The 26,656-nt window shown below is 39.1% G+C and overlaps 1 protein-coding gene across 5 annotated transcripts in view; it reads left to right on the plus strand.

Annotated features, from left to right (window-relative positions):
• Positions 1–26,656, plus strand: part of Znf236 (zinc finger protein 236) — a 129,903-nt gene that overhangs the window by 94,094 nt on the left and 9,153 nt on the right. For 4 of the 5 annotated variants that reach the window (XR_001232999.1, XM_005373095.2, XM_013511517.1 and 1 more), the window contains 3 exons: positions 3,745–3,932; positions 19,155–19,286; positions 25,018–25,215. Coding sequence is in view for 4 of the 5 variants with exons in the window: in XM_005373095.2 (XP_005373152.1) it covers positions 3,745–3,932; positions 19,155–19,286; positions 25,018–25,215 (518 nt within the window). In the remaining variant the exon portion in view is untranslated. Of the gene's footprint in view, positions 1–2,626; positions 2,709–3,744; positions 3,933–19,154; positions 19,287–25,017; positions 25,216–26,656 lie in introns of those variants that run through there. The other variant, XM_013511523.1, reaches the window with a different exon arrangement.

Consider the following 26,656-nt stretch of genomic DNA (forward strand, 5'->3'; position numbering starts at 1 on the left):
TTTAGTAGTTTCTTTCCTTGAGACTTTTTCTCTAGAGCTAGCTGAGGAAGTTTCTCTCTCATTTTTTATGCTATTTTAGCTGTTATATCTCAGGTATTAGGTTTACAAGTAAAGTTTTCAAGGAATTTGGTGACATTGTAAAATACAAGATGAGTTTATAATTAAAGAACATTTTTGTATTAATGTAATTCCACCTATTCTTAATTCAGAATTTTATATGATCAGGTGAGGTATCTTTGAATCATCCTGGATGTGGGAAGAGATCCTTCCCTCAACTACCCACTCAGGTCTTAGTATTACACCTGAGAGTAGAAATTAAAATGTAGCGTGCAGGAGATCTGTTAGGGCGCCTCTTAGTGTTACCATGCTCCATTATTAAAATCAATAAAAAACCACAACAACCTAGGAGGCAGAAGACAGCAAAATCAGCAAGAGAAAAAAGGGGAGGGGAAGTCCTTTACACCCACACCATTTTGGTGTCTTCTTTTTCACAGACTCTGGATAAATACCAAGTAAGGACCCTGACCCCCTCCTGAGTTGCTTAGTTAACCTTCTAAACTTCTTATGTTGACACAATAAACAACGTCCTGGTGCTGTAAGGGCATGCCCTTTTTACCCCAGGATATAAAACTGCGGAGTTACTTAGTTAAGCTTGCAGACATCTCAAGCTGACACTCTGTATCAACCAGAACAGTTGCCACCTCCTGATACAGAGATTAATGAATATGCATGTGATTGTCATTATTTTTAAATTCCCCGTGAAGCTGGGATTTCTAGGGCTGTCAGCTGTAGGTTAACTGACAGCACTTTAATTGAAGGCTTTAGAAGAACTGTGTATTCCCTTTCAGGGATTCAGGAATGGAAGTGAGGTGATTAGTCAGATTCATACACAGGAATAAAGCATGTGTATTTGTTCAGAGGTAGGATGTGGGACAGGAGGCTGTTTCTGATCTTGACAACATCCATTAGGAAATCAGGAACAATTTCCGTGAAAAATGGTTCAGCAGAAGTGTAAAAGCACCCTCTCAGAGGCAGACAGTGTGGTAGTTGATAGTTTAAGATTTGGCAGGACTTTTTCTTTCTCCCTTTTTTTAGCAGGACTTTTTAAGGAGTTTATCTGAAGATAGTATTATCTTTTTGTTTTTACCTTAGTCCACTTTTCATTTTAAGATAATTTTGATAAATAAAATGAATGCTGCTCTTAATGAATGTAAAAAACAATGCTTTGATAGTGCTGTATAAAGTCATTTATTTTACTATAGTTAAGTACAATCTGTTGTTTATTTTTGATAGCTCAAAGAGTTATCATTTCTCTGTGCTGATGCATTTTAAAGTTGAGGCAGAAAATCTCCCACACTTCCAGGTTGTACTATGGAGAGATGGAAATACTTGGGAATGAAGGGCCAGGCTTAGTGAAGGGCTTTCCCTTCTGTGTCTGCTGCCCTACCTGCTATTTTCCCATATTTTTATTAATTGCAAGAAAAAACTAGGATCTTTTAAACTTCTGAAACCTTACAAAATTACGATAAACGTTTTAGAAGCCATGAGATCTTGTTCTAATACAGATTTAAGATGGTGTTAGCTTTGATGAACATACAGCTTATTGATCTCTTAAGATTACTATTTTTGAGTCAGAATTATAAAATGAAGTACAGTTTTGATTATTGAGATATATCCTGGAGCAATAGTGGCTTAAGAAAAATAAATGGGAAATAAAAGTTTACAATCTTTATTTAAATATTGGATCCTAAATTTAATATTGAGAATTGTGGCTTCTAGAGCATTTAACAAATATATAAGAGCAATTTGTATCTTGCAGTTATACAAGTGTGTGCATAAGAAAATGTCAGCGTTTCTCTGCTCTAGGCTCAGGTCCTTTTCCATTTATACTAAGAATGGTTCTATTTAAAAACTTGCATTCACTTCTTTGTGGAAATCCATCAAATTAGAAGACATAATTAAAGGGTCTCTGTTTGATTTGAAATATGAACTCTGGCATTATCTGAAGTTCTGTGTTTTCCCTTTCATTAAATTAATACGTAGGCTTCGATTTTCTCTTTAGATTTTTTGTGCTGGGTAGTCCTGGAAGTTTTGATACACTAATCATCAATAGAAAGTCAGATATATTTTACAGGTGGGAGGGAGATCTTTGTGTCCTTTATTTTACCAGTTAGGGTGAGGTTGAATTTTGTGCTGTCCAGTAGTAATGAATAGTGTTAGCTTTGCTTTGCTCTGCTCATTTTAAGGATGAGCCCAGTAAGGACTCATAGGAATGGGCCTCCCTCCCACTGTCTTCATCTCCCTGGGCTCAGTGAGAGCTAGACCATTTGCTCCATGCAGTGTCCTACAGGACCCTTTGCATTTCTGTCCACTTGTGTGACCAGTATGCCTGCATGCTAGTTGCAAGAGCAAGGATGTGTGGAGATAGCATGAGGAAGGCTGCTAGGTCAATGTTCTGTAACTGGAGTGCTTAGTGCATGCAGATCCCTCCACAAATCCACACTCCTCCTGTCCAGCGCACTGAGAGTCAGTCCACTGTGCAGGACAGGAGCAGGTGGGAGGGCACCCCAGCGGCTGCTTCAGTGCACAAGCTCCTAGCCTCCTAATGGTTATACTGCTTTTGAAGGTTCCAGGTCTGTGCAGCACAGTGTGGGACTCCACGAGTGTGGATCTATGGAGGCCTTGTATTTGGAGAACTCCAGTTACAAGTAAGTAGCCTGGCTTTCCCGTTGGCCCCTGACTCCTAGGAGAGGCTCTGGACTCATGTGACCGAGGTCACTGATGGTGTTGACAGAAGTCTGTTTTGTTTTGTTTCTCAACCTAATTAGGATATATAGTTTTTTGAACTTACACTTCACTTGTTATCTTGGGTTCTTAGTGCCTCACACAGTGACTGACATGGGATGATGAGCATACATTTATAGGTACTGTCTGCATTTATAGACAGGTGGTAGGTTGTGAGGCCAGGGTATTTGTGCCTGTATGTGCATGTGTGTTTATGCATATGAGGAACTGCGGTAAACATTGGTTTTGTTGGTGCCCTTACGGGACTTGGATAATCCCGTTCTGAGCCCATCTCACTTGCAGAAGAGGCTGTGTAAGTGTCTGTTTCATAGAAGAAAGGACTGTCTTTCCCCATTCTGCCTCAGATAGCTTCCTTTCCTTAGCATTAGCTGCTAGGGAAAATATTTTAAAGTTTTGTTTCCTTTTCCAGAAAAAGCTAAGACATCATATAGGATAGGTTATTATTTAAAAACTTATGTGAGGTTTCATTTGATTGTATTCAGAATAATTAGAAATATTTTAAAAGGTAACAAAAGTGAGAAAATGATTAGAGATACTCAAGTTTAGCCACTAACCTATGAAATTCGTCGTTACTCAGTGGAACCTGTTTTGTTTTTTCTTTAGTGGTTTCTGCAGTCCTGGAAATCCTTGTCTGAATTTTCTTTCTACAGTGGTAGCAGTGGTAGCCATAGTTTGTACTTTCACTCTGGTTTTAAGGGGTTTTCTTTGTTACTCCAAAGAAGCACAGTGTACACGTGTGGGTATTTGGAAACTAAGAAAAGCCTTCTCATAAGTTTGGAATGAAAAACTATGGTTTCCTTGATGTAATTTCAAAAGCATCTGTACTGCAAATGCTGGTTATTACAGATTCGCTTCTTCATGAAACCCACTCTTCCCTTGCCCCAAGAGTGTGTCTTGCTTAGTTTTTCCACTGAACAACTTGCTTTGCTTCTTTTGTAGAACTTAACCCTACGAGTGGAAGCCTCCCTTCAGCAACACCAATGTCACCATCAGCCATCTCCACTCAGAACCTGGTCATGTCCTCCTCGGGTGTGGGGGGAGATGCCAGTGTCACGCTGACCTTGGCCGACACTCAGGGCATGTTGTCTGGAGGCCTGGATACGGTTACACTGAATATCACCTCTCAGGTGAGTGACCTTCAGAGAGGAATTATAGGACCCTTCAAAGGGTGACTGTGGAAACTTCATTTATTTACGCTGTGCTAAATACGTGTTTCTGAACATTTTCTTTCAAATTTAAAAAAATTTTTAAAAGAATTTGTTAACCATAAAAATGCAGGAAAAAGGTAATACAGAAAAGTATACAAGATAAAGTTTTAAAAAACCTTTAAGCCTGGTACTCAAATTAGGGTGGATCAGTCACTTTGTGACAAGAACAAGTTAGAACCCCTGGCATGTGTGGCAAGCAGGAGGTGCAGAGGAGGCTGCATGTCAGAGTACTTTGACTTATCTGCCATTCAGAGAACATGCCTCTGTTCCTGCTATATGATTCTGTCACCTAACTGAGCCTAAACTTGTCCTGTCCACCTCTTTATTGTGCCGCTGGTTTACTGTTTTCATGTTAAGGTAAGAATAGTAGTGAACAGAATCCTACCTCCAGGTGCTTTTATTAAAGCCTCCCAGCTTAACAGACGCCACTTCTGGAATCTCCATTTTGGAGCCTGGTTGTTGTTCTGCCACATAGGGCAGGCACTTTTCAGAGTCTGCGGTGCCTTATTCATTATATACTTTAAACTCTGGTAGTTAAAGAAGTAGTTCAAGAAGTGGAAGTTACTTTAAGGTCTGATCAATCAAGTTCAAATAATTTGGAAGGTAAGAATAGAGTTTGAACAGAAGCTGAAAGCCTTTTATTTAAATGATTGTGAGAGTGGCTTTGTTATATTATATCCTTTTGAGAATTGTGCATTGTAATTAAAGTGAAGGTTCAGTAAGTAGTTCTCAGCATTGGTAGTAGGTTACATTTGTAGAGTCTGAATATTTACTGTGGATTTCCAGTGCTTTTTCTGTAGAACATGTGGCATGGAACTTCAGTACTTGGCAGATATTGCTCACAGAAGCCACATGGTCAGGGCAGGTGGATGTGCCAAGGAGGGACAGTTCTTCAGAGAGAACTTGAGGGTGAAGTATAGGACTTGCAGTGACTCCCAAGTGATGTAACAGTTCTGGCCTTTTGTGGGGTGACCCCCAGGCAGGGGCAGGTGATCAGTTCTTCCAAACTGCTACTGCTGTGACTGCACCCTGTGTGGTTCCCCACTACCTACGGTCAAAGTGCAGAGTTCTTTCCTTGTTGCGGGACAGATACTTCATTAGGTGCCTGCTTGGCTCTGGCCCCCTTTTTCCAGTCTTATTCCCACCACGTGGTCTTAGAATTTGGGCTCTGCATGCGGGGAGCCCTGCTACTTTGCTGTGGGCCTGCTCACCTGCCATGCTTTCTCTGTGAACACTTTTTGAACTGATGGTTTCTGTTCTGCTCCTGCTGGCTCCTCCACACATGCACCTATTCCCACCTGCAGTTAGGCCTGGGCTGTGCAAGTCTGAGGTATGAGCCATAGAGCTTTGTGGGCAACAGCGGCAGTGACAGCCTCAGGAGATGGGGTGCTCATCCAGGAGAGTTCCTGGGTTTCAGTGGAGTAAACCTATCAAAAATTTAAACCCATAGTGATTGCCACACATTGTCCAAAATACCAATATAAAGGTCTCTCGTAGAAGTACATACCTTTATTTGAGTGTATTTTCTGTTAACTGACATATTTTATTCATCCCAGATTGATTTAATAGTCTAATAACTGGAAAAAACAGATCATTCTTAGCTTTATGAATATATCTCTGAAGTATAATAGATCCTTATTTAAATAAAATCATTTCATTGTCAATAAATAAATATTTAAGCAAATGTCTAATATGTAAATTTTTATGATTGCTTACTATCATAAAAATAAGACCTGAAAATCAGAAAAAAACCAGAAGAAGTTAACCAGTTTATAGTGATAATCATCCAGTATACATGGAAATTATTCACAAGGAGATGAATATTGAGTGGTTTAATACTGGTTCCTGAAATTACATGTGCTCTGTGAGTTTAGTGATGAAATGAAACATCAGCCCTAAGAGGGGATCAGACACAAGGACCACAGAGCTCAGCATTGTTCTGCAGGAAAAACGTAAATACAAGTGAAAAAAAAAAAAAAGATCCCTGATGTAACTAAAAGGAATAATGTAAACATTTATATTATTTCAGATTTTTAAGTTTGAAGGTCATCAATATTTATCATACATTATTTCATTTTGTTTCTTTATGAAGTTCATGGAAGAAAATGGTTGTAAAAACAAAAACAAACAAAAAAGGTGTTCTTAAGTAGTTTAGTTGTACAAATATTCTTTTTTGGGGTGATATTTAGAATCGAACTCAGGACCTTGCGCTTGCCACGCAGGTGCTGTGCCACCGAGCTTTATCCCTGGCCCAATACAATATTCTTATGTAGTTTATATCAATGGGCAAAATTGAATCTGTAATAGCAAAGTGTTTGGTACAAATACATTTTTGTAAGTATATAATTAATCTTAATTTAAAATCTAACAGTGGCCCAGTTATAGAAGAACATTTTGTGGGATAAATGATTCTAATCCAGAGAAGATTAGTTTGTTTTGAGATACAGTTTTATTGAAGTGAAAATTTAAAACACAGTAAAGAAATTAGGAAAAAAAATACCATTCACAGTAGCATCAAAAAAATACTTAGGAATTAGCCTAAGTAAGTGAAAGAAACCTGCAATGAAAACTACTGCACTCTGAAAACAAAAATCAAAGAGGACATCAGAAAATGGGGGGACATGCCCTGTTCTTGGCCAGGCCAGAATCAATGTAGTCAAAAATGGCCATACTTCCAAAATTGATAAGCAGATATAATACAGTCTCAGTCAAAATACTAATAGCATTCCTAACAGAATTGGAGAAAACAATCCTAAAATTCATATGGAACCACAAGAGACCCAGAATAGCAAAATCAATCCTGGCTAATAAGAACAAAGCAGAAAGCTTCACAGTCCCACACTTGAAATTACATTATAGAGCTATAGTGATAAAAACAGCACAGAACTGGCACAAAAATAGACATGAGAGTTAATAAAATAGAATAGAGCTTGCAGAAATGACCCTAAGCACATTCAATTATTTAATCTGTAACAAAGGGGCCAGAACTGTAACTGGAGAAAAGATAGTCTCTTTAATAAATTATGTTGAGAAAATTGGCTCTCCATATGCAGAGGATTGACTCTAGACCTGTATCTTTCACCATATGTTAAACCAAATTCAAAATGGATCAAAGAATTAAATGTTAAAACAGAAATACTTAAACTGCTGGAAGACAAACATAGATAAAACTCTTGAAATCACAGGTGTAGGCAAGGCGTTTTTAAACAGAGCCCTGATTATACAGGAAATAATACTGAGAATCAGCAAATGGGATTGCATCAAATTAAAAAGCTTCAGCTCAACAAAAAAAACCAACAGAGTGAAGAGACAACCTGCAGAGTTGGAAAAAATTTTTGCCAGCCATTTCTCAAAGGACTAATGCCTAGAACAATAATAGCAAACCTTTTAGAGAGGAGGGCCCAAACTGCAACCCAAAACCCACTTATATATCGCAGAGTACCAACACTGCAATTAAACCTGAATACCGAGGTTTTAATTTAGAAAGAACAACTCATACATTAACATCTTTTGTCTTTTTTTAAACATCTTTTGTCTTATGTGCCATAAATTTGCCACTCTGATGTAAATATATAAAGAACTCAAAAAAATTAGACTCACCAGAATAAAAGACCCAGTGAAAAAATGCAAAGTGAAATTAATAAGACACTTAACAGAAGTACAAATGGCCAATAAATACTTAAAGAAAAGCTCAGTATTGCTGACCATTAGAGAAATGCAAATGAAGAAATGCTGAGCTTCCATTTTACCCCAGAAAGAATGACCATTATTAAGAAATCAAATAATAACAAATGCTGGCAAGACTGTAGGGGAAAAAGGAACCCTCTACACTGCCTTTGGGAATGTGAACTAGTGTAGCCACTTTGGAATCAGTATGGAGATTTCTCAAAAAGTGAAACGAAGGACTTCTGGAAAATGGTAGAGTAGCAACAGCAACTGAGCCTCTCTACAATTCAGAATCCAGGAACTGGAAAATAACAACTTAGGGAAGAAAAAAAAGAGAGAGTAGGTCCCCAGGAACCGGGAAGGATCTGAGAGGAAAATTAAAACCTACAGAGAAATTGAAGCAACAGAACACAGTGTGGAGAAGGGAAGGGACAGTCTGCACTTTCTCCCTGGTTCCTGGCTTGTGGCTCACAGGAAAGGAAGCCCAAATCTATAAGGACACAGTGAAAGCTGGGCATTCCAGGGGCCTCAGGGGGAAATGCGGCAGTGGAGTGGGCTTGTGGGTGCTGTGAGCCGCATGGAGGGGCGGGATTCTGTTCCTGTATGACAGCAACAGCTGGTGAGTGACCCCAGTCTGAGTTCCTGCAGCATCCCCTGGAGAGAGGGCTTGGTCTGACACCTTTGTGGGAAGTGTTAGTTGTTTGAGCCCTGGACTCGGAGCAGCCTCAGGATGGCTTAAATCTGAGGATCCTAGTGTTTGTTCCCACAGGGACTTCGTAGGCTGTAGCTGCAGTAGACAGGTGTGGTCAGGGAGCAGCAGTCAGACTGGAAAGAGCCCCTGAGGAGCTTAACCCGTAGGACAGAGGCTGTGCCCCAACAGCTAGAGCTCCGCCTGTGCTGCTCTGGATTTGGCAGTCATGGCATTGACACTCCCACCTTAATCCTACTGCCTGTTGATGACAAAATCTAGAGAGGATCTAAGCTCTGACTGCCTTCTTTACCAGCCTGAGTCACATCTTGTCTTGGACACTGTCCTAGAATTAGAGATCTCAGAAGAAAACCACAGGCTTGACATCACAGAGAAATTTCTTTGTTTTTGTTTTTGGGGATTTTTAAAACTTGGTTTTATTTTGGCTTTTCTTTTTGTGAGTTGTGTACATTGTTTTTAGTTTTTTGGGGGGTGTTTTTGTCTTTCCTTTTTTCCTTCTTCACCAGTTTATTGGGTCTTATAGAATTCTTTGTCCTTCTTCGTTTCTTCTTTTTTTTTCTTTTTTCTTTATTTTTTTCCTCTTCTCCCTTTTAGTTTTTCTTCCTTTAATTTTTCTCTTATTTTTACTCCGTATATGCCTTTTTTCTCCCTTTTTCCTTTATCTTCTATTTTGTTGGTTTTTTTCCTCTTACCTTTACCTAACTCTATAAACTTCCTTGTACTCTCCAGTAAGATCCTTTGTATCACTTCTCTGTCCTCCTTCTCACATCACACAGTTTAGGGTTTCAGATTTCCCTCTTGTATTCCCCTGTTCTCAAGCCCTTTATCTTTATTGTATGCTGATAAAACTTTAATAGTTAATGCCATAAGATTACTTTTGAATTCTTTTTGTACTGTTAGTGGAGAGATGTAACTGTTACATTTAGTACACATAGGTATTAGCTATATGTCAATACCTGGGTTGTCTTCATGTTTCCATTATAATTGTGGATTTCTTCTCTGGGTTAAGGGCAGTACAGAGTTGGTTCATATGGTATGTTAATGTCCAGTTTGTCTTGAACAATGCTTCTGTAGCTGATTTGCTTGATAATAACAGGGCCACATAATTGTTGCTATTTATCTAAAAACCAACATTCAGATTACCATTGTGACATTAACAGTATGAGAGTACATTCCCAGAGAACTTACTTGTTGGGCTAATTTCACTGCATCCTTCCCTACCAAGTCAACCAAGGGAGTTGGATCTTAGGACTGAGGCAGAGGACTACAGTTAGGGATGCCCAAAGTACATCACTGAAAGTGGACTAAAGAAATCTCTATACTAGTGACAGAGCCTTGACACTGTATGTGCCCATAAACCTCTGCACAAACAAAAAATATAGAAGAGAAGACAAAGCAACAAAATATGTCTCAAACTCCCACTCCACCAAAGCCAATCCAGGTGTTACCAAGGGGCAGAGTAACATAAGCCATACACATGAGTTACTTGAATGGATGAAAGAGCAGATTTGAAAACATATCAAAGAGGTATTCAGGACAAGTGACCAGTGTGAGGACAGAATTTCAGAGCTAGAAAACGATGATGCCTTCAAAAGAGCAGCTACTCAAAGACATCTTAAAAACAACAACAGAACATAAAAATGGATCCAAATACTGATAGATGACACAAATGAGACTAAGCTAAGAATCTAAGACTAATCTAAGAATAATTAGAATAAGTAAAAAATCTGAAGACCACACAAATGGCATAAAAAAACTGTTCAAAGAAATAATGGCAGAAAATTCCCTAAATCTAGGGGAAAACAAAACAAAACAAAACATATATTCACAGGAGGCATATAGAACCCCAAATAGTCATGACCAAAAGAGAACCTCTCTATGTCACATTGTAATGTGACATACTCAAAGTACCAGAATTTCTGGTACTCAAAGTACCAGAAATGACCACAGAGACAAAATCTTAAAAGCTGTTAAAGCAAAGTAGCAAATCACATACAAAGTTAAACCCATTAGTATCACATCAGACTTCTCTACACGAACCTTAATGGCCAGGAGGGCTTGGAGTGTGTTTCATGACCAGGAGCACTTCAAGAAATTCATGACCAACAAGCCAACAATGCAAAACATTCTCAGACATATCCTAGAGAGAGACAGTGGTGCCAACCATGCCAGTAAGTCAAAAAGAATGAAAATACCTAGTGGGATGAGCAGCTAAGCAAATGGAAAAAATAAGGAAATCAGCAACAGGAAAGCAATCCAGTAACAAGAATAAGTCAGTATAACTCCCAACGTGAATGGTCTTGGTTCCCCAGTCAAGAGACACAGATTGGCAGAATGGGTCAAGAAATAAAACTCAATGATATGTAATATACTGAACCCATTTAATTAAAAAAAAAAAACTCATGGATTAAAAATCAAAGGGTAGAAAACAACATTTCATACAACAGAAACATGGAAAAAAAGCAGAAGTAGCTCTCCTAATTTCAGACAATGGATTTCAAGTGGTCCAAAGATACAGAGAAGGTCACTAGTATTGGCTTAAGGGAACAATTTAAGAAGAAGAGGTAACAGTCATAAAAATATACGTACCAAATATCACACCTAACTTCATAAAATAAACACGAATGGACATGAAAAATCAGGTAAACACCAATACAGTAGTAATGGGGGCCTCTACCACACTGTCACAAATGGACACATCAACTAGACAAAAAAAAAATCAGAGTTGAACCAGACTTTTGAACAAATAGACTTAATAGATATATACAGTGCTGTAATCAGTTCCAACAGAATACATATTCTTCATAGCAGCACATGGGGCTTTCTCCAAAATAGAGCACATACTAGCCCATAAAACATGCTTAAATTTATGCAAAAGACTTAAAATTCTCCCATGCATATCATCAGATCACAGTACAATGAAACTACAAATCAATGGCAACAGAAACTGTGCAAATACATGAAAATTAAACAGTGCTCTCTTGAATAATCAATGAGTCATGGATGAAATTAAAGAAGAAATTAGTTCCTACAGTGAAGTAATAATGCCAGTATGATATACCAGATCCTATGGGACACAATGAGAAGAGTGCTAAGAAGGAAGTTTATAGTATTGCATTCCCACATCAGAAAAACAGAATGAGTCACATAAATAACCAAATGATGTACCTTGGATCCAACAGCAAAAACAAAAACAAAAAAAGAAACAACCCACTCCAAATCCAAAGCTAGAACAATGCAGGAAATTACAAAGATCAGAGCAGAAATTAATGAAGTTGACAGTAAGACAATATAAAGAATCAATGAATTGAAGACTTGGATGTTTGAAAGATTAAACAAAATAGATAAGCCTTAGCCAGTCTAACAATATAAGGAAGGAAAAGACCCAAATCTATACAATTAGAAATGAAAAAGGCAGAATCACAACAGATTCTGCTGAAATTCAAAATATCATGGGTAACTACTTATAAAACATATAGTGTAATGAAACAGAAAATTTACAAGAAATGGGTAGATTCCTAGATACATATGAACTGTGAAACCTAACCTAAGAAGATATAAAAATCCTCAGTGTCAGTCAATGAAATTGAAAAAAGAAAAAACAAAACAAAACAAAACTATCTAGTAAAGCCCGGGTCCAGACAATTCACTACTGAATTCTGAAAGAACTTTAGAGATCTAAATGTCAGTATTCCTCAAACTCTTTTTAATGAAATCAAAAGAGAAACAATACTCGCAGAGTCATTCTGGAAGCAGGCATTACCCTGATTCCAAAACCAGGTAAGGACCCACCCAAAAAATAGAACCATATTCCACTCTTTTTGATGAATATTAATGCAAAAATCCTCAGTAAGACTGATAAACAGAATACAGCAGATCATCAAAAAGATCATATATCATGATGAAGTAGGATTTATTCCAAGCATACAGAGATACTTGAACATACAAACCAATAAATGTAATATACCACATAAACAGATGCAGGAACAAAGTCACACGGTCATCTCAGTAGACACAGAAAAGGCATTCGACAAAATCCAACATCTATTCATAAATAAAACCACATGAAGCAAATATGTGTAAAAGGCCTTTATCTCAGTATGATAAATGCCATTGAAGTATGACAAACCAATGGCTGTACTAAATGGAGAGGCGCTGAAAGCTTTCCCTTGAAAATTAGGAACAAGACAAGGATGTCTAATATTACCATTCCTGTTCATAATAGTTCTCCAGACACAAGCCAGAGTAACTAAACAAGAGAAAGAAATAAAAGGGATATATATAGGAAAGCAAGAAGTTAAATTATTATTACTTGCAAATGATATGACCTAGAAGACCCCTAGAAACTCCACCAAAAGTGGAATTAATAATCAAATTCAGTAGTATAGCAGGATACAAAGTCAGCAATCAGAAAGCAATAGCATTCCTGTATACCAATAAGCACATGGAGAAATTAGGAAAATAGTGTCTTTCCCAATAGCATCAAGAAAAATGTAATATTTGGGAATTTATATAACCAAGGAAGTGAAAGACCTCTACAGTACTACGGTACTCTGAGAAAGAGATTGAAGAGGACAGCAGAAGATGGAAAAGTGACACCTCTTCTTGGATAGCCAGAACTAATGTAGTCAAAATGGCCTTACTTCCAAAACTGGTACACAACTTAATGCAATCCCAATAAAAACACCAATAGTATTCCTCACAGAACTAAAGGAAGCAATCCTAAAACTCATATGGAACCAGAAGAGACCTAGAACAGCAAAAAAATTCTTGGCAAGAAGGGCAAGGCAGAGGCATCACAATCCTAGACTTCAAGTTATACTACAAAGTTACAGTGTTAAAAACAGCATGGTACTGGCAAAAAAGCCCCACAAAACACAGACATGTGGATCAATGGAAAGGATAGAGGGTATAGAAACAACTACAAGCACATTCAGCTTGGAGTTATCTTTGACAGAAGGGCCAAATCTTTTCGCTGGATGTTGCTGGGAAAACCAGCTATCCACATGCCACTTTGAACTTAGACCCATATCTTTTACTGTGTACTAAACTAAAATGAAAATGTATCAATATCTAAATAGAAAGTAGAAATATTCAATCTACTGGAAGACAAAATAGGTGAAATTCTGAAGACGTGTAGGCAAAGACTTTCTGAAGTGAACTGCAGTTGCAGAAGTAATGCAAAGATCAACAAATGGGATCACATCAAATGAGAAGCTTCTACACAACAGAGGAAACCACAGAGTGAAGAGATAAACCCATAGAACAGGAAAACAGTTTTGCCAGCTACTCTTGGACAAAGGTTGGATATATAAATAATGTACTTATATATTCTTGTAGGATATGTAAAGAAAATAAAGTATGAAATCTAGAATATATAAAGAAAATGAATTATAAATTCTAGAATATATAAAGAAAAAAATTAGACCCCTAAATTTAAAGATCCAGTAAAAAATTGACATCTGAAATGAGTAGACATTTCTCAGATGAAGAAGTACAAATAGCCAATAAATATAGTGGTGCCTTGGTTCACGAACTTAATTCATTCCATAATTCTGGGAAAGATGGCCACATTCATGTTCATGTGGAAAGGATAGTTGCAGTTGTGTCATTACCCTATGTAGAGTTTGCAAACAAAACAAAATTTTGCCGTATACTTCTGTGTTACAAACGCAAACAAAAGCGTTTGTACATTGAGGTACCACTGTACTTGAAAAAATGTTCAAGGTCGCTGGTGATTTAAAAATACAAGTTATGGAGCTGGAGATTTAGCTCAGCGGCACAGCACCTGCCTGGCAAGTGCAAGGTCTTGAGTTGAATTCCCAGTACCGGAAAAAAAAACAAAAAACGAAACAAAAAAAAGAAAACAAATAAAAATACAAGTTGAAACAGCACCGAGATTTCATCTCACTCCAGAAAGAATGGCTGTCATCAAGAAATTAACCAGTGACAAATGCTGGAGAGGCTGTGGGGAAATGGGAACCCTTCATTGTTGGTGGGAACATAAACTGGTCTAACTACTACGGAAATCAGCGTGGAGATTCCTCAGAAAACTAAAAATAGGAATTCCCTTTGACTCAATTCAAAAAAAGGAATTCCTTTTGACTTCCCCTTCTAGGTTATCTTTCTGAAAGAGTTAAAGACATCAAAGCACAGTGATATATGCATGTCCATGTTTCTAGGAGCACAGTTCAAAGTAGTTAAATCCTGGAAGGAGTGTGTCCATCAATAAATGTATGGACTACTTATACACAATGGAGTCTACTCTGCCATAAAGAAGGGTAAATTCAAGTCTTTTGTAGAAAAATTGAAACCATAATATTAAGTGTAGTGAATCAGACATTCCACAAGAAGTACAAATATTGTATACCATACACATGCACTAATAAAGTAATATGAAACATACCTGCAATAAAAGTAACTTTGTACAGAACTTTTAAAAATGTGTGTAATAAAATTTCTTTCTCAGTCATAAATTTGGGTGACTTTATCTTTTCCGAACTTTGGACTCCTGAGGGGTGAGGAAGGCCAGGCTGAAATTTCACATTGCTGCTTGGCACTGATGATCTTGTAAGGAAGTGAGTGGTACCTTCAAGGCACAAAATGATTTTCAATTTTTACTCTGAATGCAAAAATAACTAATTTTAGTCATATTTTATATGAGTTCTTGTCACTTAAAACTTTTTTTATTACAGATAATTGACCAGGTGCAGAACATTTATAACTTGATATGTAGATGTGTAAATATGCTTTTTTGGGTCTTAGTAAAAAGTCAGAACTTTATTGTGGAGTGAATCAAAAATTGAAATGTCTTATTAGACTCCCTGGGTGAAAGACATCTGTTCAAAAGTGACAGAGTTTCTTTGTTGTTGTTAATTTATTTTAGTTCTTATTTATTTTTAAAGTGACAAAGTTTCTTGTAAGTATAATGACCAAAATTGTCTAGCCCCTTCTGTATAAGTTTTCCAAATTTCTTGCTTTCCATAGCTTCGTTGTCTACAAGTTACTAGTGGTTGTGTTAGAGATTGAATTTAGGATCTTCGAATTGAGCTACATCCCTGGTCTTGGCTTTTTTTTTTTTTTTTAAATTTTAAGACAGGGTCTTACTAAATTGTCCAAGCTGGAGCCACACTGGCAGTCCTGCTACCTCCTTACCAACCAGAGCACTGCCACACCTGGCTTAAAAGTTGTGTAGGACAGTGAAATTATTAACTGCAAACGCTGGAGTTTCTAAAGAAATTGTGTATGGGAATAGTAAGTTAGATTAATTTATAGCTACCTGACAGGGGCTGGGGATTTAGCTCAGTGGCAAAAGCACCTCCCTGGCAAGCATAAGGTCGTGAGTTAGGTTCCCGGTACCGGAGAAAAACCAAAAAAAAATAAAAAAATAAAAAATATAGCTACCTGACAGTGATGTAATAAATTTATCACATTGAATGTCACTGTCATTGAATGTCTTTTTCATTTCTTTCTCTTTACTTCCTTGTGTTGCTTTGTTTGTTTTTTAGTACATGCGGTTTAACCTTATAACATTCAAAATAATGTCATTTTAGCATGTAGTTAACAATCAGCATTTTTGTCATACCTGTATATAATTTAACCGTATCCATCCCATTACCCTCCCTTACAACCCTCTCCTCTCTTTTTCCTTCTTTTTGTCTAATAATAGTCTTCCTTTTTCTTTCATGAAATCTATTTTAGATTTTACATGTTAGGGAAAACATGACATTTGCCTTTTTTACTTGGTCTTATTTTGTTTAACCTGATGATTTCCAGTTCCATCCATTTTCCTGCAAATTATATAATGTCATTCCTTTTTTAGCTTAATAATACTCCATTGTATATATATACTTTTTATCCACTCTTCTGTGATGGACACCTGGTCTGGTTCTTTACGTTGGCTATTATGAATTGTGGTACAGTAAGCGTGGGTATACTGGTATCCCTATAGTATGCTGACTTTAACTCCTACTTTTACCGAGTAGGGAGGTATTTGTAGCTCTATTTTTAGTGGAGTTTTTTTGTTTATTTGTTTGTTTGTTTTTGGGGATAGGGTTTCACTATAGTTTAGGCAAGCTCTGAACTCACTATATATCATAGGCTGGCATTGAATTTGCAGTGATCCTCCTGCCTGAGCCTCCTGATTGTTCAGATTACAGGCATGTACCACCATTCCTGACCTATTTTTAGTTTTTTTTTTTAAGGAACCTCTGTACTGATTCCCACAGTGGCTATACTAATTTATATTACTAGCAGCTGTGTTCAAGGATGCCTTTTGCCTTCATCCTTACCAGTATTTATTGTCTTTTGTGTTCTTGATGATGGCTATTCAGACAGGTGAGAGAGACTCGTGTAGTTTTGATTTGGATTTCCCAAATAATTAAAGGTATTGAACATTTTTCATACACTTATTAGCCATTTGTACTTCTTTTAAGATGTATCTGTTCATCTCATTTGCTCATTTATTATTTGATTTTTTTTGAGTTCTGTTTTTCTGTTGGAACAGTAGTCCACAAAGATTTTCTCTTCTAATAGGCCAGTGGTGGCGAACCTGCGGCGTGCATGTTGTTTTTCCTTTAACACAAAAGCTGTTAATGTATGAAGTTTTTCTAAACTAAAACCCCAACACTCAGGTTTAATTGCAGTGTTGGCACTGTGTGATAAATTACTAGGTTTTGAGCTGCAGTTTGGTACTCGGTCTCTGAAAGGCTCACAGCCATCACTGCTATAGGCTCTCTCTTTGCTCTGTTGGCTGTTTCTCTTGCAATGCAGAAACTTTAATGTTATGTAGTCCTATTTGTTGATTCTTATTATTTCAAATGTTACTATAGTCCTAGCCAGGAAGTCTTACTCATGTCCATGCTTTCAGGTGTTTCCTCTATGTTTTCTTCTAGCAGTTTCAAAGTCTCACATCTTTTGTGAGGTTTTTTTTGTTTTGTTTTACTTTTTGAGACAGGTCTTACCATGTGGTCCAGACTGTCCTCAATCTCACTATGAGGCACAGGCTGGTTTTGAACTCACAGTGACCCTCCTAGCTCATCCTCCCAAGAGCTGGGATTACAGCATGTGCCACTATGCCCAGCCAGTCTCAGATTTTATATATAGGTCTTCAAATGATTTTAAATTGATTTTTGTACAGGTTGAGAGATAGGACTCTAGTTTCAGTCTTCCACCCATGAGTATCCAACTTTCCCAGTTCCATTTGTTAAAGAGCCTGCCTTTTCTCCAGTGTGTGCTTGGGATCCTTTGTCAAGAATCAGATGGCTGTAGTTGTTTGGGTTTGTTTCTATATCCAGTGTTATATTCCATTGGTCTAGGCATCTACTTTTGTGCCAGTACCATGCTGTTTCTCTCACTATGGTTTTGTAGCATAATTTGAAATCTGGTGTTATGATACAGTACCCATAGCTTTGCTCTCTTTGCTTAGGACCACTTTGGTTATTCTGAATCTTTTATGTTTCTATATGAATTTTAGGATTGTGTTTTCTTGTACTGTGAAAAATGCCATTGGAATTTTGTTGGGAATTACATTAACTTTGTAGATTGCTGTTAGTAATATGGGTGTTTACCAATAGTAACCCTGCCAGTGAAGGAGTAACAAGGTCTTTCTCTCTGCGAGCGTCTTTAGTTTCCTTTTTCAGTGCTCTGTAATTTCTGTTGTAGAGGCCTTTCGTTGTCTTGATTAGGTTGATTCCTAGGTATTTTTTAAAGCTATGTGACTGGAATCATTTTCCTGATTTCTTAGCTAGTCATTATTGGTGTATAGAAAAACATATTGATTTTTTAATGTTGATTTCTGTATTCTGCCTTGATCATTTCTTGTGAATGTAGCCCAACTTTGTTGACCATCAGAGTTCCTGAGTTTCATATACCAGGTGCACTCAGTCATAGTGAGTGGGCTGGAATTTGTCCATGACCCTTTTTCCCTGTTCTCTGATACAGCTCCCAGCCTGTCAAGCACCCCATGAATATTTAGTTATTATGTGCTGATTTTTAAAAACAGGTTCACAGAGATATTGTGTGTAAGGCTGTTTACCACGGTGTTTGTAATCATGTTTAAAAATGCAAACATTTCAAATATCCATCAGGGGATTTAGTGAATATGTTATATTATAACCACACATATGAAAATAAAGTGTCTACTGCAATAGTTATTAGTATTTTTACAGAATTGTGCGTCAGTCTAATTTTAGAACATTTCACCCACCCCAAGAGAAGCCTGGCATCATTGGCCATCACTTCTGTGTTCTCCCTACCCTGGGTGTGTCCCCGCCCTTCTCTTGTAACTTCAGTCCCTGGCAGCAGCTAATCTCCTTTCTGTCTCTACAGGTCTGTGTGTTCTGTGTATTTTATATAAATGGGATCATACAACATGTGTTTTGTGACTAGCCTTTTCTGCTTAGCCTGATGTTTTCAGGATTCACTCATGTAGCATGTATCAATGCTTCATTTCTTTTCATTGCCACCTAATACTGCTTTATATGGATATACCACAGTAGTAGTCTTTTCTATAGACATGTCACAGTCCATTTATGGATTCCTCAGCTGATAGGCCTGTGGGCTGGTCCTACTTTTTGGCTGTTACAAGCAGTGCTGCTGTTATGTTTTTGCCTACAAAGTTTTGAGTAGGCCTACGTTTCAATTTCTCTTTGGTTACTGGCTAGTGTGGTGCATCTTGCTTTCCAAAGTGGCTTTTCCATAGAAGACGTTTTACTACTTGGTTTGATAATGCTACAGCTTCTAAAATAATACTAATCTTTTACCAGGGTCAGCAATTCCCAGCACTGCTCACGGATCCCTCTCTCTCAGGCCAAGGAGGATCAGGCTCACCACAAGTTATATTGGTGAGCCACACCCCACAGTCATCGTCAGCTACTTGTGAAGAAATAGCTTACCAGGTATGTAGTGTCTTTTTCACCTGTGTACACTCAGAAGGGATGGTGGTAGAGAACCATGTGTGTGGCCTGGGCAAGTGGAGGTGGCCATGGAGGGTGTTCCTAGCTTAATCCCAAGCAGAGGGAGGTACAGAGCTCTGAGGGCCTGTGGGGCATGTGTCAGATGATGGATCTTTGGTTGGAGTCCCTGGAATTTGTTTAGGAAGCATGGTTTACTACCACAGACTTGGGTGGAATGCTTCATAATGTGACATCTGTCTTAAATCTGTTAGTATCTTATTTGCCTTCTGGTCAGACTTCACATAGTCATTTACTTACATGTAGTTCTTACAGCTTTTTCTTGTAACATCTTTGCTGATCCTTTAAGTCTTAGTATAATTTTACATATACATATGCATATACATATATGTTTGGGTAAGACCTTTTTTTTTTTTTTTTTTTGGATGGAGTGTGCCACACACATTTCTAAGCACATTTTTATTTAGCCTATAAATTGTTAGCCTGTAAATTCAAGCACAAGATACATAATTTGCTTGTAGGGAACTGAACCATAGAACTATTGCTTTGACCACATGTTTGGGCAATTCTTCAATAAGGTAATATTTTTTAAAAAAATATTTTCTGTGTAAATGAACCCGAGTTCATTGTGCATGTACAATACTAGGGGATACCCACCCCCCCACACACACACACACAAATATGCTGCTGATTGTGCCCCTGGGAAATTTCCTTGCATTTGTTCAAAATGATAATACTTCTGAACTTCTAAAATCTAGTGAAGTAACAAAAGGAAATGAAGCTTTAATGAAAGAAAAGTTGAGGTAGTGGTTCTCCACCTGTGGTCAGATATGCAGACTTCTGAACTCAGTTCCTAGTGTTCAGTATCTGCTATTGTTGTGCTATTTTTAAAAATATATGTATTAGCACAGATGTTGGTGGTCAGTGATAGGCATGGCTTAGCTGCCCAGTTTCCACCCCTGCACCCAGGTTAAAACCAGATGTCCTCTATAAATCACATTGTTAGCATAAACTATCAGACCTGGCCCAAGGCTCAGGGTATCACATCTACTCTTGGGCTGGGCTGTAGCAAAGTGGTAGTGCACTTGTCTTGAATGTGTGAGGCCCTAGGTTCCATCCCTGGCAACACACTACACTGCACTATACTACAATTTTTGGGGAGCCTATACCAAGGGCTTATAGGTTGTATTCCAGAGCTGGTCAGGGTAGCCCTTCTATTAAGGTGTACAATTTGAATCCCCAAAGCCTGGTGAATTAGCACACTTGTTGATTGCCAAACAGAAAAACCATTGACTTTGTTGTTATTTCACTGCTGTTCATTTCTCCTTGTCATGCTTTTTGATGTCAGCTGATGGATAAACTGTGAATGCTGCTATTATCACACGTGGTTATTACACGTGGAGCCTGGCCAACCTGTCTAGTCAAGTGAGACCTTATTAGTCTCATAAGTTGTACTTCTTTCCCAATTCCAATGTTAATATGACTAGTAAACAAAAACTACAGTGTTATTTTTTATGATTTTTTGCAATGTTCAACTTAATAGAGTTATAGTGATTTTTTGAGAGCATTCTTGTATTAAAATTAGTTTGAAATTTTCTCATTAAAATAATGCATTTTAGTGTCCATTTGAGTAGTATGTGGTAATGTAAATATTGAAATTGGGTCTAGTTTGTGATTCTTTTCCCCCCAAAAAACATAAAATATTAGTATCAAAGTTTAGCTAGTTAGGTAACTAATTAGTGTCAGCATTTAGCAAGAATATCCTCTTAGCATTGTCTCTAAATTTGTCTTCTCGGGGCACAGCCCTGCTTGCCAATATCAGTTGGTTTTGCTCACTGTCTGATTTAACGCTGGTACTGCTGGTGCACAGAGGCATGTATTGAACTGTGGACCCTGGCTCAGGCCTTCTCGCACCTGCCTGGCTTTGCCTGTGCTCATGCCTTTGGCAGGAGGCCAGAACTCCTCTCTACTCAGGGTGGGTTTATCTGAACTACTCACTGTAAATGGTCAGGTCTCTAGACCTACCTTCTGGCCCCATCTGTATGCATCTCTACTACACTGTCTTGCTAAGGGACCATAGGCAATACTAATCTGTATGAAGTCCCCCCGTATGAAGATCATTAGCCAGATGTGGTGGCACACACCTGTAATCCCAGCACTCAAGAGGCTGAGGCAGGAGGGTGCTTCAAGTTTGAGGTCAGCCTGTGCTACATAGTAAGTTCAAGGTCAGCCTAAACTACATAGGAAGACCCTGTCTGAAAACAAAAAATAAATAAAATAAATAAAACTGATCATCTTCGAATGAACAGATGAGTAGGTAAGAGAGATTGGGTGTGAAGTGCCTTGGTCCTGAGCACAGTGGTTTCCGCTGATGGCAGCTGTGAATGCTGCTGTCATGGTTATTACACGTGGAGCCTGGCCGACCTCTCTAGTCAAGTTTAGCTCGGCTTGGCTTTTAAAAAGTTTTTTCTTCATGCTTGATGTGAAAAGAAATCCATACTGAGTCACACGTGGTTGTGCATGCTGATAATGCTGACTACCCTGGAGGATGAGACAGGAGGATTGGAAGTTTGTGGCCAGCCTGAGCAACTTAGTAAGACCCTATCTCAAAATAAAATGTAAAAAGGGCTGGGGATATAGCTGCGTATTCCCTTGGTTCAGTCCCCAGTACTGAAAGACAGCCTATAGTGAGATGACAGTATGTATACCCTCACTGTGGGATTGTCTCTGGCACAGGAGCTGTAGATAGACTGCCTCCCGGCTGGCCTGTCTACAAAAGCAAAGTAACTGCCTCTGTCCAACCCTTCCTGGGAGGACCTAGAGACCGCACCTACAGGCTGAAAGCTTCAAGTTAGCAGATCAGGGTGGCTTTCTCCAGCAGAAGTCTGTCTTCTGGCAGTTAGGCCTTTGTTCCTTTGCTCACTGCTTAAAGGCACATTACCTTTTTTGAAATTATTTTTCTTTTTTTTTTTTTTTTTTTGGTTTTTCTCCGGTACCGGGAACTGAACTCATGACCTTGCGAATGCCAGGCAGGCGCTTTTGCTGCTGAGCTAAATCCCCAGCCCCTGAAATTATTTTTCTCTGCGGGAAAGGAACATACATTTGCTGCGAGGAGCCTGAGGCTGGCTCTCTCCTGGGCACTTGGTTGTGATATTTAGTGTGGACATCACTACAAATACGTGAAGTGTCCAAGTGTCATTGCCACATTTTCCGCAGGAGGTAGGGAACCATGATGCAAGGATGGCTTTGCATGACCAAGGTACACTAGTCAGAGCCAGGGCTACCTGTGCACCTAGGTCTGTCTGTCCACACAGAATGCAGGTCTAGATATTTATGCTGAGTTTCCTATTAATGGGAATCAGCTGGTCTCCAGTGAGAACTTCTCAGTAAGAGGTTAGGCTGTTGGAGGGAGATTTGGGGTCAGCATGGTAGTTATATGCCAGGGGCATATGGAAGCAGCATTCCTTGAAGGGTCTGCCCCATTTTAGGTAACAGCCAGTTACTTAGCTCCTGCCAGGGCCAGCCACCAGATGTAGAGGCTGTCAGGTCCATCAGAAGTCTTTCTAGGCTTGTTACAGCATGATAGTAAGACTGCTTTTGTGGAGAAGAGATCTGCGTTGCTCTTTTCTCAGCTTCTTGACAGCCAGTTTGGTGGATTAAATAGATAAACTTCTACCTTGAGACCCTCCAGCCCCAGCCACTGCCCCTAGCGGTTCAGAATAATCTGGTTTGGGAAGCAAGTTGGGAAACAAATTATTTCTGGCTCTGGCAGAGTGTGTATCTCGCTGAGAACCCTAAAACCACATCACATTCAGTCTGTCACACACATCCCCACCTTTTGGCAAGTGTGATTTTGGCAATTGTCTGCTGACATTGACTTCACTGTGTGTTCTGATGTTCATGTACACAGTTGTGAAAATTGGCAGAGCGTTGATGATCTACTCCATGGTAGCTATAGAAGTGTGACTTAAAAGTGTTACTTCTGATGTGATGGCCTACTGATTCTTGGTTATGCTATTATTTTGTAGAAGTAATTTTCAAAGTTTAGTTTGTCTTTTCTTTGAATGAAATAGATGTATTGATTTCTCATTCTTTTCTTTTTTCTCTTTTTTTCTTTCTTTTTTTGAGACAGGGTCTTGCTGTGTAGCCCAGACTGGCCTCAAACTTAACAACATCCTCCTGCCTCAACCTCCCAGGTGCTGGGATTACAGGCTTGCACCACCACACCTAGCATCTGTTGATTTCTCATGAGTGAAATGTTTAATTCAGAAACAGTTATTCTGTATTTCAGTTGCGATGACTGTTGGTAAATATTTCAAATGAAGAATACTAGGCAGCACTGTTAACTAAAGATTTTGTTTCAGTTAATGTTCATTGCATACTGTTTCTTTTAATCACATAGTTTTTCTCTTTGCAGTTGTAGAGTAGTTTTGGATTTTTCAGTTGGGGTTTTCAAATTTTTTTGACTCACAAGAAATGCATCTTATGCAATGACCTTATTGCCACATGTGTTTTTGTTACTTTATTTTTGTAAACATATATATATACACACACACACACCCAACACAAGTGCTAGCCAGTTTTGGAGGTGTGCACCTGTCATCCTAGCAGTCTGGGAAATTGAATCAGAAGGATTGCAAATTTGAATGAAGCCTGAGCAACATAACAAAACTCTGATTTAAAATTTAGGTTTAAAAAAAGGAAAGAGGGGTCTAGGGAAATAATTCCATGCAAAGACTCTAGATTCAATCCCCAGAACCATAAAACAAAAAAGAAAAAAGCACCTGCTTTGTGATATGACACATATTTACAGTGTCTTTTCTCTTTTGAGCTTTTCCATTTTGTTCCTTTTTTTCCATTTCTCTTTTTTGATTATAGAAAAATTACATGACATGAGAATACCTTGTAGAAATTGTTCCTAAATATTTCTTCAGTGTTTAATCATTTTATCATGATCTAATATTATGAAAAAGTATAGGATAAACCAGGAATAAAAATATTTCTCATAAATTTTCCTTACAGTTGTTTCATTAAAATCATTATATAGAGACTTACACCCATAAAACTGAAGTCTGTTGTTTCTATTGACTAAGGAATAAACCCTTTGTACTTTATTATATTTTCAAGTGGTGGTAGCATCCCATTGAAATGGTTTGAAAATCTACTGATTGGTTGGGACCCACAGTTTAAAAGAAATACTTTAATTCAGTCAAAGCTAAAGACAATGTTTGTTACTATTATGCTATTAGTATGCTATGAGTTTGTATTATTATGGAGTATTTTTCATGCTGAGACAGATCTCAATGAGCAGTTCTTTCTGAGGAACTGGGATACTTGAACCCATGCCATCTATGTGCTTTTTTATGAGCGTGGAATAGAGGAGGTGGTGCTGGGTGAACTGAGTAGCAATGTGTCCAACAAGGCAGTGTTGGAGTGAGTCTGCTCCTGCTGAATGCGTCTCCAGAGCGCACTCACTCGCCCAGTTCTGTTATCCGAGGTCTGCTTAGCCAGTGCAAGTAGATTTCACGGGTCTCAAGGCAGCAGTGTACATTCTGGGCTAACAGAATGTTGGTGTCTTTGTGTCTTTGCTAAGGTGGAGGAGTGCATGGGGCTGGTTGCTGCACCAGTGTTAGGTATACACCAGTTGCCATCTGGCTTGTCTGTTGGTTCAGAGATCCCACTGTCTAGTAATACTAAAACTCTTGACTCACTCCAGGTGACTGATGTCTCCGCTCACCTGGCCCCTGGGGACCAGCCCGAGAAGGAATGCCCGGCGCACCAGTGCCTGGAGTGTGACCGCACCTTCTCCTCAGCCGCGGTACTGATGCACCACAGCAAGGAGGTGCATGGCAAGGAGCGCATCCATGGCTGTCGCATCTGCAGGAAGGCCTTCAAGCGTGCCACACACCTCAAGGTATATGCCCGAGAGATGGCACCCATAGGTGCTGGTAGCAGAAGCAAAATGCCCCATTTGTTCTGATGAAGAGGTTAATAATGTACAAGTGTATGGCAGGTTGTTTAGTAAAGGTTGTTGTGGTATACAGTTGGGTGGATCACATATTCATGTGCAGTTCGGAATCAGCTTTCAGACAGTTTAAAATAGCATTGGAGCATCATTTCTCACTTGTCAGGCTGAGGGACATGTACAGAGCCATCAGCACACACTGCTAGCTTAGGAGGAAGCGGACTGACGTACCTGCGGCCTGGCAGGAGTTCTTGTAGGGGAGAAAGTGATACCTAGAGACATGTCCGTGCTTCTCTGTGCAGCCACCCTCAGGTGCCCCTGTGCTACACAGTATGGACACACAGGCTCTGTACCTCTGTACTCCACTCATGGCCACCATGAAAGGAGACAAAGTGAAGAGAGGACATCCCTGGGGAAGGCCCTGGCTGAAGTGGGAAGCGATGAGGTGGAGCTGTTGATGGTGATTCCAATGAGGTCCCATGATATCCAGCCCAGGGCCTTCCTCAGTGGGAACACTGAGGAAGAGGGTGAAGCCTGGTAAGTGCTCCTGCAGCTAGCAGGCCAGGTCATCGGTGTGTGCCCTGGCTGTGTGACACTGTCCCTTCCCACACCACCTAATCTCTACCAGACTGTGAGACAAACGTCACATGATACCCAGATGAGGGATGTACTGCAAAATACCTGACCCTGTTCAAAACCATCAAGATCATCAAAAACAAGGAGCACTGAGAAGCAACTAAGAGGTGCCTTGGGAGCCATGATGACCAAATGTGTGTGTCCTGAATGGGGTTCTGCAAAAGGAAGTGAACTTTAGGGAAAAACTGGTGAAAGGAGACTCAAATATGAACTTAGTTATTCATGTGTTGATAAAAAATATCCTACAGTAATATGAAATGTTAACAAGAGGGGATCCCGGGAATATGTGAGAGGTGGTTATATGGTGCTCTGAACTCTCTGCTCAGTTCTTCTATAAATTCAAAACTGTCCCTAAACAGTTCTGTCGGTAAAAATCAGTTCCATGCATGTGAAGGCATGACGACAGAGCCAGTGTGCAGAAAAGAGGAAGAGTGAGCATGCAATCTGCACACCTAGACCCCATGGTGCTCTCCAGGGGCTGCTGCCTAGGCCACCGGGTGGGCGGGGCAGAGCCCTCCTGGTCAGCTAGACACTGCTCTGAGAGACATGCATGTGTATAGACCCTGGGCTCGGTGGGGGGGTGGAGTAGGGTCCTTGGTTTCGTGTACATACTTGTTGTGTTTGTTGGTTTTTAATGAATATGGAGCTAGAAGAAGAGTTCTATTTAAATGAGCAGTTTGGTTAGCAGACATTGAGTGCCTGCTGTGTGCAAAGAAAGGGGTTGTAGAAGCGGATGGCTCCATCCACAGGGTTG

Source organism: Chinchilla lanigera, unplaced genomic scaffold (genome assembly GCF_000276665.1).
Source record: "Chinchilla lanigera isolate Chin_1 unplaced genomic scaffold, ChiLan1.0 scaffold00001, whole genome shotgun sequence".
NCBI classification, from domain to species: domain Eukaryota; kingdom Metazoa; phylum Chordata; class Mammalia; order Rodentia; family Chinchillidae; genus Chinchilla; species Chinchilla lanigera.